This window comes from Quercus robur, chromosome 8 (genome assembly GCF_932294415.1).
Source record: "Quercus robur chromosome 8, dhQueRobu3.1, whole genome shotgun sequence".
NCBI classification, from domain to species: Eukaryota; Viridiplantae; Streptophyta; class Magnoliopsida; order Fagales; family Fagaceae; genus Quercus; species Quercus robur.
The window spans coordinates 6,487,934-6,505,425 of NC_065541.1; the positions used below are offsets into that span (position 1 = coordinate 6,487,934).

At 37.5% G+C, this 17,492-nt stretch overlaps 2 protein-coding genes across 2 annotated transcripts in view; both read right to left on the reverse strand.

Annotated features, from left to right (window-relative positions):
* LOC126694350 (serine/threonine-protein kinase ZRK3-like) overlaps positions 1-17,492 on the reverse strand; it is a 100,172-nt gene that overhangs the window by 51,979 nt on the left and 30,701 nt on the right. The gene's annotated exons all lie outside the window — the stretch shown is intronic.
* On the reverse strand, positions 7,877-9,398 carry LOC126694352 (serine/threonine-protein kinase ZRK1-like). Its single transcript, XM_050390587.1, has one exon. The coding sequence runs from the start codon at positions 9,052-9,054 to the stop codon at positions 8,224-8,226; it is 831 nt and encodes a 276-aa protein (XP_050246544.1). The 5' UTR covers positions 9,055-9,398; the 3' UTR covers positions 7,877-8,223.

The window sequence follows — 17,492 nt, forward strand, 5'->3', positions numbered from 1 at the left end:
TTTTTTTTTTTGGTAATGAATCCTGTGTTTTTCATGACTTTAGTGAGTCATATTCTTAATGATCGAAATGGTTTTGTTTGACGTGGATTTTGTTCATATTGGTTTCAAAGTTTATTTCTTGGCTTATATTATAGATTGTAATATATTTATTCATCAAACTGTTTAGTTGAGTTTGTTTTCGAAATTGTTTTCAGTGTTGGACATTTTCTTGAAGCATGTTGGTATCATATATTAAAATACTGTTAAGTTGATAATAATAATAATAATAATATAGTTTAATAAATGTCTGAAACGTATAGCTGTTAACAAATGTTTTAGCTATATGATTTTATTTTACAAATTCAATTTTGGTGTTGTAGTAAAATAAACAAAGATTAAATTATATATTGTACTCAATACATTTCCCGTGTATAGCACAGGTTAGTGACTAGTTCTTTATAATTTAATAGTTGAATGGAAGGATTTGCATCGATGTCTCAGTATGAACGTGAGGAACATTTTTTGATAATTCTAGAAAGTATGTTAATAGTATGGTTTTCATTATTTTTCCCTCTTCTTAATTCTGTAGTTTAGAAATATTACTTGATTCTTCTCTACCCAATGATTTTAATTAAAAAAATCAATACAAAAAAAAAAAAAAAAAAACCTAAGTCAAGTATGAGGTTCTATTGAACAAGAAAAATTCAACTCAGATTGCTAAGGTTTTTACTTTTTATTTTAAACTAGTCGTAGACCCGCGTGTTTTGCATGATAATTTTTTAGATAAAATACTATTTTGGTCCCTAGACTTTGCAAAGAGTTTTTTTTTTTTTTTTTTTTTTTTTTTTTTTTTTTTTTTTTCTTTAAATAGTTGTATCATATTTTTCATAATTTTGTCTGTAACGTTTTTTACCATTATCATATATTTATTAGTTGATGATTTGCATAACATAGACATTTTTAAATAAGAGGTAGAACTATTCATTAAATTTTTTAAGTCATGGTATATGAAGATTATGATTATCTATCTATCTATATATATATATATATATATATAATTTCCCTAGTTAGAGTTTGATTAGTTTTAAATTTAAATTTTGAATTATTATATTTAATTGTTGATTATTTATTTAATTAAGTGAATGTAATGGTTGATTTTATTGCACTATAAAGTTTTCAATGTCCTCTGTATAGCTATCTTTATTTTATTTCTTACTCCTCTTGACCACCTTTTTATTTTCTAAATAATGGTTATTAATTGACATTTGATTTGATTTCTTTTTTTCTTCCTCCATTTATTCTTTATTACTTTGCATGTTCCCTTACTAGTTGTAAATTTTATGGTTATCAATAAGAAATAGATGTCATGGATGGTTTAAATAGTTATAGATGTAGTTACATTAGTGGTATGTCAAAGGGTTTTTTTTTTCTTTTTTCTTTTTTTTTCTTTTGAATTTTCAAAGAAATATGAAAGGCATTTCTCTAGTTTGATCTCAATCAATTAAGATATCCATAATATATTAACAGAAGTAATAATGAGCCTTAAATTTTTTTAATGTATGAAGTGGTTAGATTAGTGGTATGTCAAAGGTTTTATAAAAAAGAAATTTAAAAATGATTCCATGGAAATGTAAAAGGCCTTTTTTTGATAAAAGAAATTGTGACTTTTTGAATTGTAGAAATATGATTGTTTTAATTACCTTATTTATAGATTTCATTATTAAGTTATAAACATCTAAATTAAAGTAGATGAATATATAAATGCAAAATTATATGTAAAGTTACAATCGCACAAGATAAATATGTATAGATAATTTTTTTTTTTTTTTTTTATTATTCATGAATCATTATTTCATTGTTTACTTATAAATATCTAAATTAAAGTTTTTTTTTTTTTTTGAAAAAATATCTAAATTAAAATAGATGAATATGTAAAGGTAAAATTATATGAAAAGTTAAAACTACCCAAGATGAACTTTTAACCACTTGTAGATGTGTGTTTTTTGAAGACTAAAAGTATATACAATTGCTTTAACTGGAACTATATAACTATGCAAATATTATTGCGAGTGGTTCCATCATTAGCAAATTATCAAGTTTAGTGGCCTTACAAAACAGATATTTCATTTTGCGGAAAACTTTACATGAACTCATCTTTTGTGACAATTTTTTTTTTTTTTCCTTTTTGCCAAAACAACTTAAGAATATTAAGACTTTAGTTAGCACATGTGGTAGTTTTAAAACATGTCAGTGGTATGAAAAATAGAAATGTTTAAATATTTTAAAAAAAAAAACATTTACAGTAGATTGTAATATAAAACATTTCTTTTCTCAATATTTTACGTAGCTTTTCCCATATGATCAATATTGTTGGCATCCTTTAAAGATGATACATAATATTTTTGAGAAGAAGAAGAAAAGGCAGAGACAATGCTAACACATAATATAAAATTATTAAGTTTGTGTGATTTAAATTTGTGGCAAAAAAAATTATTAATGTATCTATGATAAAAGTTTTTATCTAAATGATATAGTGGTTCATATTTTTTTAGATTTGATTCAAAAAGTTCATTCTCAGTAGCCTTTTAAGTCTACAAATTGCTCAATCTATGGGTCTAGACACATTCAAAAGGTACTATCTAAATTATAAATTATATAATATCACACAAATATATTGATTCTCCTAATGTACGGTAAAGGAAGGCAAGTTTGTGTGTAGCCATTTTCTTGATTTGTGCTACATAATTTAATAGTTTAAAGGATGTGACCGGATTTAAATGTTGAATGAAATAAGATGAGATGAAAAAAAAAAGTAAAAATAAAATATATAGCAATAAACATCAAATTTTCCAAGTCATTCTATGTAATACAATAACATTATATTATTATATACTATATGTATTATAGGGGCAACAGACTAGAGCTAGCCTACACCAATATATATGATGGGCCAAGGGCTCAGTCCAAGAAAGAACCCTTCCTCGGCCAAGTATGGCCAAGGACAAAGGGAACAACCTATCAGTGAAAGTAGCACTCCAGGTCACTCCGGGTCACTCCATGGAATAGGAAAAGTACTAAAACAGAAAAGGATAACGGAAAGAATGGAAATATCTAAGGGAAAGCTCCCATCATTGCATTCAATGCTCTGTACCTGACATAGCCATACTTTTCTACCTTTACAACTACTCCCAACAACTTGGGGGAAAGGCTGATGGGACAAGTATCAGCACTACGAATCTAGATCAGGTGGGAGGAAACTAATATAAAAAGGGGTGAAGGGAGGCAATAAGGGGGGACTCTCGCTGGAACCTCGACCATTGAACGCGTACAAGAAAAAGCTCCTCAGATTGTGCCGAGGACCAACTTTCCTAGATAAACTCAATTCATCTTTGTTTGACTGTTATGAACATTATGTTAACTGTTAATTGTTATCCATGTACTGAGACTTAGCTCTTCGATCCACTCTCTACAAATTTATTGAACAGGGCTCACAGGTCCAAGATCTCATACATCTTGGGCTTGAGTTGCAAAATGTGTCCCTACAATTGGCGCCGTCTGTTGGAAGAGCTCATGTGTTAGTGAGGGCAACGGTTAATCATGGTAGGATCAAGCTCCCATCAGCAAGAATCCCTCGAGAAGACCATTTTGGCGATGGTGCTATACGAAAGCTTCCCCATTATTACCAAGAATACACAATTATTGTCATAACTTAGCTTCCGCTCAGGGCCACTCTTTTAGGTACTGATTACGTGGGGAGGATCGCTAAATGGGGCACAGTTCTAAGGGCTTCTGACATCAAGTATATGCCCCGTACATTTGTCAAGGGGCTAGTTCTCGCGGGTCTAGTAGCCCGGCCCGATGAATTCCCAATGGAGAAAGAAGCCGAGAACTAAGGTTTTGCATGGTCCTCAGACTCAAACCTATGGGGAAACTAGTTACTTCAAGAAGAATCTAAGTACTAGACAAAACCAAGGTCTTACATGGTCCTCGGACTCAAACCTATGGGGAAACTAGTTACTTCAAGAAGAATTTAAGTACTAGATAGAACCAAGGTCTTGCATGGTCCTCGGACTCAAACCTATGGGGAAACTAGTCACTTCAAGAAGAATCTCAAGTACTAGACAGAACTAAGGTCTTGCATGGTCCTCGGACTCAAACCTATGAGGAAACTAGTTACTTCAAGAAGAATCTAAATACTAGATAGAACCAAGATCTTGCATGGTCCTCGGACTCAAACCTATGGGAAAACTAGTTACTTCTAGAAGAATCTAAGTACTAGACAGAACTAAGGTCTTGCATGGTTCTCGGACTCAAACCTATGGGGAAACTAGTTACTTCAAGAAGAACCTAAGTACTAGACAGAACCAAGGTCTTGCATGGTCCTCGGACTCAAACCTATGGGGAAACTAGTTACTTCAGGAAGAATCTAAGTACTAGACAGAACCAAGGTCTTGCATGGTCCTCGGACTCAAACCTACGGGGAAACTAGTTACTCGGCATCTTCTGAAGCGATTAAACAGAACCTTAACTATGTCGGGTCCTCGGACCTCTTGCTTTGGGGAAATTAACGCGCACTAGAATTTTATGAAGTGGTTAAACAGAACCTTAGCTATGTCGGGTCTTCGGATCTCCTGCTTTGGGGAAATTAACACGCATTAGAATCTTCTGAAGCGGTTAAACAGACCCTTAGCTATGTCGGGTCCTCGGACCTTCTGCTTTGGGGAAATTAAGACGCACTAGAATCTTCTGAAGCGGTTAAATAGAACCTTAGCAATGTCGGGTCCTCGGACCTCCTACTTTGGGGAAATTAACACGCACCAGAATCTTTTGAAGTGGTTAAATAGAACCTTAGCTATGTTGGGTCCTCGGACCTCCTGCTTTGTGGAAATTAACACGCACTGGCAAATTTCTAAGTGTTTAAGCTAAATTTAATCATGCCTCGGTCCTTGGACCAGATGCTTAAGGGAAGTTAATGCTATAATATCATCGTAAATGTTGAAGAGAACCTTAGTACCCAGTGATCCCCTCGGACCGCTTACTTTAAATACACGTCCCTTGGCGGCAGCGCTATTCGCAATGTAGAACACACAGTTATTTTCCTGATTGGTCCTATATAGTTAACTTATTTAAAGTTAGCGGTCAGGTGCCCGTTAGTTTTGATAAATTCAGGGTGACAACTCTTTACCATCAACAACATCAATTCTAAATACTATTCGAAAGAAAAAATACCAACACACCCATTCTTAAAACAATTATTGCAAAAAAGGAAAGGTTCGCAAAGTAAAATAAAGTCATATTTTTATTAGATAAAGAAGGAGTACATTGTACATAAAAGGGCTTAGGCAAGCCTATTTCAAAAGCTAACTATAAAAAGCAGTCCACGGGAACGATAAATCCATAATCTTGTTCTAGCATCAATCGAGAAAGTACGGATAGTACCGGCGATGAGAAAGAAGAAGAAGCGGAGACGCCAGATCCATAATCTTGCTCTAGCAGCAATCGAGCAAGTATTGCTCTAGCAGCAATAAAACAAGTATGGATGGTACCGACAATGAGAAAGAAGAAGCGGAGACGCTAGATCCACAATCTTACTCTAGCAGCAATCGAGCAAGTATGGATGGTACCGGCGATGAGAAATCCAAATCCGCGCACATGTGACACACGACGCCGGGTGAAATCCAAACTTTGTCGTATCAAAAATCCGATGCGATCTACATCTGCTTCAGATTTTGGTTGAAGGAGGAGAGACTTCTTTCTTGCCCGATTGAGAGGAAGAAATTTCTTTGGCCTCTGCTTCCCTTGCCTTAACTGTGTCATCTTGAATCTTGGCAACGCCCTTAGCTTTTGAAGAGGGTTTGGATCCCTCACCCTCACCTTTATCCTTGGCCATTTCATTCCCTAAACCTCAGTAACCACCTTGGTGGGGCCCTTAGGAACATCTGGGGAATTAAGAACTTAAAAATCCCGTAGAATGCAAGGATCTGTAAATGAGGAAGAACAACCCCCCTATGTGTCTTATATAGGAGGTAAACCCGGTGGCAATTAATTCGCCCGAATCTCAAAGAAAGAATTACAAGCGAGATAAATCTCGCTTAATTTCCAAAGCAGTCTTCAGCCATTGAATTTGCGTCACCTCGTAAAAGACCTTAATGAAAGCGCGCCTCGTGCACCGAAATGGCAGGGACGCGACTTGGATAAACTAAAAGAATATCCTACAATCAGACATAGTGCAAAATGGGCGCGAAAGAACTATCATCACATCGAGATCCTCCTTTCCTCCCATGGGGAAGAAAAGAAGAATCTTGAGGGGCTATTGTGGGGGCAACAGACCAGAGCTAGCCCACACCAATATATATGATGGGCCAAGGGTCCAGTCCGAGGAAGAACCCCTCCTTGGCCATGGGAAGAACCCCTTCTCGGCTAGGTATGGCCGAGGATAAAAGGAACAGTCTATCACTGAAAGTAGCACTCCGGGTCACTCTATGGAATAGGAAAAGTACTAAAATAGAAAAGGACAACGGAAATAATGGAAATATCTAAGGGAAAGCTGCCATCATTGCATTCAGTGCTCTGTACCTGACATAGCCATGCTTTTCTGCCTTTACAGCCACTCCCAACAACTTGGGGGAGAGGCTGATGGGACAAGTATCAGCACTTCGAATCTAGATCAGGTAGGAGGAAACTAATATAAAAGGGGGTGAAGGGAGGCAATATGGGGGGACTCTTGCTGGAACCCCGACCATTGAACACATACAAGAAAAAGCTCCTCGGATTGTGCCGAGGACCAACTTTCCTAGATTAACTCAGTTCATCTTTGTTTGACTGTTATGAACATCATGTTAACTGTTATCCATGCACTGAGGCCTAGCCCTTTGATCCACTCTCTACAAATTTATTGTACAGGGCTCATAGGTCTAAGATCCCATACATCTTGGGCTTGGGCTGCAAAACGTGTCCCTACATGTATAATTCAGTATAATATTTAATCAATGAGAATATAAAAGATAACAACTGAAAACACAAAACTAAATTGCATCAACCCAAAGTAGAATTCTAATTAACACAAAAATTCATCAACCTAAAGAATTGATGCAATAAAAATAAAAAAATCAAACAAAAAATGAAAAACAAATTAAGGGAGAGAGAGAGAGAGAAAGAGGTAACCTTTTTTGTGTGAGAAAACTATGCATAGAATGAAAAAAAAAATGTCAAATTTATAGTAAGATTTGAGAATATGAAGAGTCAAAATAAAGGAAGATAAAAAAGTAGAGAAAGAATGATATTAAGGTAGAAAGAAGTGGGGAGATGAAGAGGTAAAAGGGAGGAAGAGTTTTGGAAAATTAATAATAAAAATAATGGTTAAAAGATATTTTAATTTTTAAATAATGGAGTTTTTAAGTCACCTTAAATGAGAAAATGTTTAAAAAATATATAAAAAAAAAATTGGAAACAAAAAATGATAACGTGACTGCTGATGTGGCTCAACGTGAGCGTAATAACATTAAATGCTACGCTTTAGCTTTTAGTAATATATAGATATAGATGATAGCAAAAACATCTTTTCCACCAATTTATTTAGGGGTATTTTACGTTTTGGTCCATTTTCTTTTCATTTTTAGTAATATATAGATATAGATGATGGCAAAAGCATCTTTTACACCAATATATTTAGGGGTATTTTACGTTTTGGTCCATTTTCTTTTCCTTTTTAAAATGATGGCAAAAACAAGTTCATTTGACAATTATTAATTCATGCCAAATTGTAACTACATGTCTGATATTTTTTGTCTCTGAGAAATTTATTAAAGAAAGAAACATATCAAGAATCAGTACGCAGAATTCACAGCAGACTATCTGCACTCCAGCAGCTAAATTGAAGACACATAAGAACGAGACAAACTAAAACAGAACCAGCTATTTGAAACTGAGTTTCCTAACTTTCTTCCAAAACTATAGTGTTTAGCTTCAAATACTGCCATATTGCTTCTTCAATTTAACGGTGCCTGTGAACTATTGCACATCTATGTAGCCAGATGTAATAAGCCTTGGCAGACAAGGCTATTTTACATGAACTTCTCCCCTTCAAATCTCTTATGCACCATTACAAGACCTCAAGCCAACAGCCAATATTATTTTCCATTCCAAGCATAGCATAGCCATCAAGGGAGACCAAATCCTTTTGGTAAATACATATCTAACATTTGATAGTTGGATTGGATCAATATTCAATTAAGAAATAACTAGTCATGTAACCAAGCTCTCAATCCGCCTGAGTTCTTTGGTGACATCAACCATTGTTGGCCTTCTCTCTGGATCTTCCTCTGTACATGTCAAGGCAAGGTCCACAACAGATTGTAACTGCTGCTCTAAACTAGAACCTCCTTCCCCAACCAAGATTGCAGGATCCACAATCTCGTTAATGCAACAAACTTGAGCACGGTTATGCATGTATGCTACCAAGCTAGAACCTTCATCATTTGCCAATCGTGTTATATTATCAGAATCCTCTCCAGTTAAAAGTTCTAGAAGAACAACACCAAATTTATATACATCAGTTTTCTCATTTACCTTTCCTGTTGCTTCAAGCTCGGGAGTTCTGAACATTGGATGCCGATTCTGAAAGCCTTCCACATCAGTTTCGCCCTTGGGGATTGACACGGAAAAATAAAAGTTGGACAATTTGGGAACATCATGTTCATCTAATAAGATATTTTTTATATCTATGTACATGTGGATGACAGGTCTAGAGAAGGTAGCATGGAGATAGGAAATTGCATGAGCAATCTGCCTTGCAATCTTTAACCTTCTATCCCACACTATCGGCTGATTTTGTAGTTGAGTAATATGGTAGACAAAAATTTGATCTGCAAGGAAACCATTGGCAGCAAATTCAAACACTAAAATGGGAGAAGTAGTCTCAAGAGAGCACCCTATGGGCTTAAATACATTACTGTGAGCGCTCATCTGTGCAGAAATCACTAAATCATTGATGACAAATTCTGCAAATGATTCATTTTCAGGAAATCTCTTAACGAAAACCATTCGCCCTTCAAGAGAACCTTCGTACCAACGCATTCCATAACGTTTGTTATAGTCGTTGGTGGGTTGTTGGAGCTCTTGAGCAGAGAAGCTACGGATGGGAATAGACTTGCCATTACAAGAGACAATTAGCTTCTCCAGTAATTTGCTTCCATTCTCAAAAACGCTCTCTCTCTTTTCTCTCTTTCCTCATCTTTCTTACTCATTTTAAAGGAACTATATCTAAACCAACTCCGCATAGCTTGAATGTGGAACCTTGCTATCTTCCTAGCCATTTTGCCTTCTCTGCTCTGCTCACAAGGAGTTTTTAGAATACTACTGTATGGCCATAGGGACGCTATGGCCATTTATTGAGGTTACACGCTAAACCAAGTGCAGCTTTTCTCAACAGCCATTCTAGAAGGCTTTTATCAATGTCCATTCCTATATATGGTATAGGCAAACCATCGTGTGCACCTATTACTCCATGGAGAGCCATATGTTTTGACCAAGATTGCCCCTTTTGACTGGTCTGACTCTAAGTCATACATGTGCTCATGCTTTGACCAAGGGAGAAAACTTAAGTACTCTGGGAGCAATGCTCTCTCCTCTCACATGAGGGGTAGACCCCATAATGGAACTCATGTGTGGGGCCCACCTCTCATATGAGAGGAGGGAGCAGTGCTCTCGGCACATGTAAGAATCACCCTTGACCAAGATTGCTTCTTTTCCATCATCATGCATCTTTGGTTCTTATGACTTCCCTCCTTTTTATTTGTTAAGCATAGTTTTGAAACCTGGACCGTTCACTTAACCATAAAAGGGAGAGGTTCAAGGTTTTTAAGGTCAGACTGAGGTCGAACCGTGATGACGTTATAATTAATTTAATAATTATTTTAAATATAAATAAATACATTAAATTAGTAAAAATAGAAAAATTAACTAAAACAGTCTCTAAATAAATATAAGATTTATCTTTCAAATATATTTTTCATATCATAATTTTCATAAGACAAATGGAAAATATTAAATCTTAAGCAAACTTAATAAATAAACAAACAAATAAGTATACAACCATATTATAGTAGATGATATAACGAGTATAACACCACTGTTGTAGTAACCAACTAGCAAACTACCACTATCAATTTTTTTGTATAAATAAAACCCACTATCAAATTTAAATCTAACATTAAAATATTATTAAAACAGGAGAGCTTAAAAAGCTTAAAGTTGTAGCACTGTAGTAGCAATGGTGGTACTGTAATACACTAATATAATATCAACAAAGATAAAAAATAAATATAATTATTAATAAATACATCGTATTTTTTTACCAGTAACTAGGAAATAATGGAAGTTGAGTTCTCAACACCAACCCAGCATACAAGTGAAGAAGAAGACGAGTTACATCGTAGCGTCAAGAAATTCAAAGAAAGCAATGGTGCAAGAAGCTTCTTGCCACCTGGGAAATTAGTGAGCTACAAGGATAGTCTTGTGGGAGATATCCCTGGAGCGTATGAGCAGGCTTTTAAGTTTAGCAAAGATTGGGAGGAAAATTATGAGTTAGAAGCTGAGATGGAGCCTTTAATAGAAGGTATGGCTGAGGTGACGCTTTCCAAGGAAACTAAAGCTTGTATCAGAGCACCTTGGTCGAAAGCCTTGATAGTGAAAGTGTATGGTAGATCTATTGGATTCCACTACCTCACTTTCAAGCTCAATGCTTTATGGAAACCAACGGCAAAGATGGATTGCGTGACCTTGGGCAAAGGTTTCTTCCTAATTCGTTTAAGTTGCAGTGATGACTTTGATAAAGTTCTTCAGGGAGGTCCTTGGCTTACAGGGGAGCATTTTCTTGCAATCAAGCCTTGGGAACCTTATTTGAAAGCTTCTGAGGCTAAGCTCACGTCAGTGGCAGTTTGGGTTAGATTGTCTGAATTGCCAATTGAGTTCTATGATGCGTCTGTGTTGAAGGAAATTGGAAGTGTCATTGGACCTGTCTTACGTATTGACTCTTATACGACCTCGAGACCAGAGGAGGTTATGCAAGATTATGTGTTCAGTTAGATTTGGATAAACCCTTGATCAGTTCTATTCAGGTGGGAAGGTTAGTTCAAAAAGTTTTATATGAAGGCATTTCTTTTCTTTGCTTCTATTGTGGTAAGCTTGGACATAAGCAGGATAATTGTGGGCTAAAAGTGAGGAAGCCAAGTGGAGAAGATGAAGCTCAAGTCTCATTGAAATCCAACGAGATTAGTGAGGAAGTCCAACCTGAATCCAAATATGGGGCTTGGATGGTAGTCACGAGGAAAAGAGGTTCGGGTAGGATTGGAAAAGCTAGTGGGCCTACCAAGTCTGTTAACCCAACTCAAGTTAAAGCCAGGGGCAATCCGGACCTTTCCCAAGCTTCTACGCATGTGGAAGTAGGTGATGATCTTGGCAAGTACAATCAAAGAGATTCGGCAGACTCTAGAGAAGGGACTTCACATGTTGTGGCAGCTCAAGACTTGTGAAATGGCTTAACAGACCCTACGGATAAGACCTCACATGCTGTGGCAGCCCAAAAATCAGAGATTAACCTTGAGATGAGGAAAGATTGTGTGATGGAGGAGAGTATTGAGAATCCATATGCTGAGTGTCAGCAGGATATGAAACAAACTTCAGGAAACAAAAGGAAAGCTTTAGCAAAAAATAAGGGCAAAGGAAGTGAAAGTTTGGGGATTAGGAGTTCAAAGAGTCCAAAAAATTCAAAGAGCCAAAAACGGTTATCCCATTACACCTAAGGTAAAAGCAACTTGCTTTTGTCAACAAGAGGTTTGGGGAGTGATAATCAACCTAAGAATGGAGAGGATTTTGATAGGGTTAACCCTTCTGCCACGATCCGGATGGGCCATTTGGTACAAGAACTGAGTGGTGGCTATTCCGAATGAGATAATCTCTCAAATAAGAGCGGCGCCGACAGAGACTCAAGGGTGGTTCGAAGAAGAGCTGAGATAGGCTTGGAAGCATCTCTTTCCCATAACACCGGAAAGCATCAGATTGGGGAGTCTTCCATTGGAGCACAATGCATGGTTTCTCACGCCCAATCTGTGGTGGAAGTTCCTCACGGATATTCCGGAGGTCTTGTGGGAAGTGGCGGAGGAGCTGAGCAAGCAAAGGAGGCCATCCTTTGTGCCTCATTGGGATGAATCCGGGTGGATCATTCAAGAGAGGAGACTGGTGGATTTCAAAGGGATGGCCACGGCACACTTGGGAAATCACCCAACTCTGAAATTGATCCAAATTATGGCTCCGGTGAAGAAATGCAATGCACTTCTGAATTGCAGAAAGGATATCCGAGGCATTCTGAAGCACATGATAATTTGGAAGCCGAAATGGGGGGCATTCAAGGATCTTTTGAGGATGGGGTGGAGTATGGTGGAAGAAACGACAATGAATACTAATCCACTAGAGATTGAGGTGTCGTTGGGCCAATTTATCAAAATGAATGTGTTACTCTAGAATTACAGAGGTGCTTTGAATCAGGATTTCAAGAGGAGGATTTTTGAAATGGCAATAAATCATAGGCCAACTATATTTGTGGTGATAGAAACTAGAATGGGAGGAGACAGGGCATCAAAGATTATTGAAGGGCTGCCTTTTGATGGGTCTATTACTACGGACACAAGTGGCTATGCTGGGGATTTGTGGATTCTCTGGAAATCGGAGGAGGTGGAGATTCTTCCTCTATCGTCCACTGAGCAGGAAATTCACGCTACTGTTAAGGTGCGTTCTTCCAACCTTACCTGGCTTTTATCTGCTATTTATGCTAGTCCTAGGTTGGCTGAAAGAAGAATTTTATGGGAAAATTTAAAAACTATGGCCCATCTCCACAATTTGCCTTGGTTGATGCTAGGGGACTTTAATGAGGTTCTTTGTGATGATAAATTTGGTGGCAATCATGTTAATTTGAACAGAGCTTTAGAATTCAAGAACTGTTTAGATGAATGTAATATGGTGGATTTGGGTTTTGCAGGTCCTAAGTTCACGTGGACAAACCGCAGGCCTATCTCAAGTCTGATTTTAGAAAGGATAGACAAGTGTTTTGCTAATCCTATGTGGTGCATTCTTTATCCAGAAGCCTTGGTGACTCACCTCCCTAGGACCTTCTCGGATCACTGTCCAGTCTTGTTTGAGCTGTGTAGAGTTAGTGTGAATCAACAGAATAAGCCCTTTCGCTTCCAAACCATGTGGTTATTCCATCAAAATTTTCCGAGGGTTGTCCAGCAAGCTTGGATTGATAGAGTTCTACAGGAAGCTATTTTGGAGTTTGTTAGTAGAACAAAAAAAATGGAATGTTGAGGTGTTCGAGAATCTGTTTGCTAAAAAGAGAAGAATATTAGCTAGGCTTCATGGGACATAAAAAGCTCTAGCCAATAATCCTAATGAATTCCTTTTGGAGTTGGAGCAGCAGTTGATTTCAGATTACTCTCTAGTCCTTTTACAGGAAGAGGAGTATTGGGCCCTTAAGTCTAGATTAAATACTGCCACCTTTGGGGACCGTAACACGTCCTTCTTTCATGTCTCTACGATTGTTAGGAGACATAGGAATAAAATTAGGTGCTTAAAGATACGGAGGGCAATTGGTTAAGGAGATTGAAATAAAAGACTACATCAGAAATAGTTATAAGAAATTATATATGACTGAGCTGAATGTGTCTTCCATGACCTCAGATGTCTCAGAATTCTCTTGTTGTTTTCTGGAGGAGGAGGATAGAGCTAGAATTGATGGTGGTGTGACTGAGGAGGAGATTAGAGCTGGTTTATGGGCTCTTAAGCCTTTTAAGGCACCAGGACCGGACGGGCTGCATGCAGGCTTCTACCAATGTTTCTGGTTGGTGGTTAAAAATTCTATATGCAATGAGGTAAAAGGGATTTTTGATAAGGGCTATGTACTGAGTTACCTCAATGAAACCTTGATTTCTTTGATCCCCAAATGTCAAAACCTAGAAGCCTTGAGTAACTATAGACCCATTAGCTTATGTAACTCGGTGTATAAGATTGTGACTAAGATCTTGGTGGCTCGGATTAGGCTACTGCTTAACAAATTGATATCACTTGTGCAGACTGCATTTGTTCCTGGCAAAAGAGGCATAAATAATGTTCTGATTGCTCAAGAATTGTTTCATGCCTTGGACAAAAAGAAAGGAAAAATGGGCTTTATGGCTGTAAAATTAGATTTGGAAAAGGCATATGATCGATTAGAGTGGAGTTTTATCTATAGAGTGCTCCAAGCTTTCCATTTTCCCCTTAAAATCACTAAGATCATTATGAGCTGTATTACGTCCGTAAATACCTCTATTTTGGTTAATGGAGGTGCTTTAGAGTGTTTTGAGCCATCTAGGGGCATAAGGCAAGGAGACCCTTTATCCCCATACATTTTTATTCTTTGTATGGAGTATTTAGGGCACCTTATTGGGCAAAAATGTGTGAATGGAGATTGGGTACCTCTAAAGGCTTCTAAGGATAATCTGGGCTTTTCCCATCTCCTTTTTGCGAACGACATAATCCTTTTCAGCAAAGCGGATGAGCATGGATGTGAAGCAATTTTAGATGTGCTTGAAAAATTTTGTAGAGAATTTGGCCAAAAAATCAGTCTTGATAAGTCCAGAATTTATTTTTCTCCTAATGTGAGAAATGAGGTGAAGGAGGAAATTAGTGAAAGGTTAGGCATCAGGGAGACCAATAATATAGGGAAATATCTTGGTTTTCCTCTTAAGCATCGAGGGGTCCCTAGAAATCCTTATAACTTCATTGTGGAGAGGGTTATGAATAAACTTGCGGGATGGAAGGCAAAGTACCTCTCCTTTGTGGGGCGGGTTGTGCTTATTAAGTCAGTTATGTCCGCCATTCCAAATCATGTAATGCAAGGGGCTGTGTTACATGTGCACGTTTGTGAAAAATTGGACAAAATCAATCGATATTTTTTATGGGGGTCCACGAATGAATGAAGGAAGATGCACATGGTGGGTTGGAGTAAAATAGTGAAATCCAAAGATGAAGGGGGGTTTGGGAATTCAAGAAGCTAGAGCTAAAAACATAGCTTTGTTATCCAAGTTGAATTGGAGGATGTATCATGAGCAGGATGCTTTATGGGCGAAGGTTATGTTGAAAAAATATTGCGCTAACTCAAGAATAAGGTCGAGAGATCCTGAAAAACTTCCATCATCCCCTAATTGGAAAGCCATCAGCTTAGGTTTCCCTGTCTTTAAAAAAGGTATAGTTTGGGGGATTGGTAATGGTGTTGGGATGAATGTGTGGATGGATAATTGGGTTAATGGTGACTCTTTACGAGCAATGATTGAAGGTCCTCTTAGGTAGGAAGAGCAAAATCTAAAGGTCTCAGACTTGTGTTGCTATCAAGAATGGAAATGGGATCTAATTTCTTTCGACTTACCCCAGTCCATTAAAGAGAAAATTAAGGCTATTCCAATCCAAATGTATGGGAGTGGGAGGGACACGGTGATGTGGAAGTTCTCCAAAAATGGAGAATTCAATACAAATTCAGCTTATAGACTTGCAATTCAAGGTGGGGAGAATGCTACGCAATTCAATGGGTAATGGATATGGAAGTTGGATATTTTGCCTAGAATTATAAATTTTATTTGGCTATGTTTACATGGTAGCATACCGGTGAAGGAAGTACTAGCGAACAGGGGCATCAATTGTGTTAGATTGTGCCTGATATGTAGAGAGCAGGATGAGTCCATCCTCCATCTCCTTTGTGATTGTGTGTATGCTTGTGATTTGTGGAAGAAACTAGAGGTACCTCCTGCTCATGTAAGTTCTTTTACTGAGGGTCTTGAGATTTGGTTAAAGACCAATTGTTTAAGTGAAGTGAAACATAAAGGCACTACTCCTTGGTGCACGTTATTTCTTTTTACTATTTGGCTTTTGTGGAAAACTAGAAACCATGTTGTGTTTGAAAACTCTGTCCCAAACCCAAGACTTGAGAAGGTGTGTCTGAGTCAAGCTAAGGAATGTTATTACTGTGTGAGTAAGGCCAAACAAATAGCACCTAAGATTGCTATTCCAGTTAGATGGTCTAAGCCTCTTCTGGGTTGGTTTAAGCTCAACATGGATGGAGCTTCACTAGGAAACCCAAGCAAGGCAAGCGGTGGAGGGCTGATCAGAGATAGTGAAGGGAGATGGATTAGGGGATTCTCGAGGTCTATTGGGCATGCAACAAGTGTAATGGCTGAGTTATGGGCATTGAGGGATGGTTTAAAGCTTGCTGTTCAGTTGGGAATTGGATGCTTGGAAGTGGAGCTTGATGCCAAGGTTAGTGTAGAGATGTTAAACAATGCTGACAATGTTGACAATGCTAATATAAAATTTTCTTCATTACTTTCTGATTGCAGATTCCTCATAGCAAGAGTCACACAGGTTCGGGTAACTCATGTATATAGAGAAGTGAACCGGTGTGCTGACTTTTTGGCAAAGAAAGGATGCTGCTTGAGGGAGGATTTTGTTATTTTTGAAACTTCCCCCTCAGATGAATTAGATAAATTACTTGTATCTGATGTTAATGGATTGTACTATTATAGGCAAATAGCCACTACTTTGGCCTCTATGGTCAGCCTGTAATTCCCCTTTTGTTGTTAATATATCATGCCTTTTAACCCAAAAAAAAAATATATATATATATATATATATATAAATACATCAATTTATGTGGTCTGTGGTGATACACGAGGTCTGGCATTTTTTACAAAGCATATACTACTTTCATCTTTACCCAACAGCAACAGAGAAAGACTTCAATAAAATTCAAACAAAAGAGAGATCATCTTAGCAAAAAAAGAGAAAGTAACACAGTGAGAGAAAGCGAGTCTTTCACTGGTTTAGAGAGATCCAATCACTGGTCATCAACTGGAGGCAGCAGCAGGCAACAACGCTGACAAGGACAGAAGCTTTGACTGGCATTTGGAGAGTTGTGGAGGATATTATCAGAGATTTAACTAAGCTGAGGAGTGTGGTGGCCGACAAGGGAGAGAGGCGATCTGAGGCGAGGGAGGGTCTGTAGGGAGGCAATTTTTCTTGAGCTTGAGGACCAAATGATGTTGACTTGGTTTGGTTTCTAATTTTGACTCTTTGAGCATCCTAAACGTCGCCGTATAAGGTAAAAAACAAATAGGGATGCCGTTTAAGGCTTTTTCTTTTCTTTTAAAAAAAGGTTCTGTGATGTTAGAGATATATTAGACATATTAGCCCAATGTAATAGGCCCAAGCTCACTCCTGCTTGTACTAGTAGTCTAGGGTTTAGTCGTCTATATATACTCATGTTATAGTTCATTGTAATATAGGTTATTGTACTACACTCTTACATAATAAAGATGTAGCCTTAGCCCTTAAGAGATTCCTACGTGGATGTAGGCCGACAAGGCTGAACCACATAACCCTCATGTTCTCAGTGTTCCTATTCTATACTTCCCCTTCCGCATTCACTCTAACAT

Bases quoted from the DNA above. Each gene is read 5' to 3' on its own strand.
- LOC126694352 (XM_050390587.1), bottom strand. From the start codon at position 9,054: ATGCGTTGGTACGAAGGTTCTCTTGAAGGGCGAATGGTTTTCGTTAAG.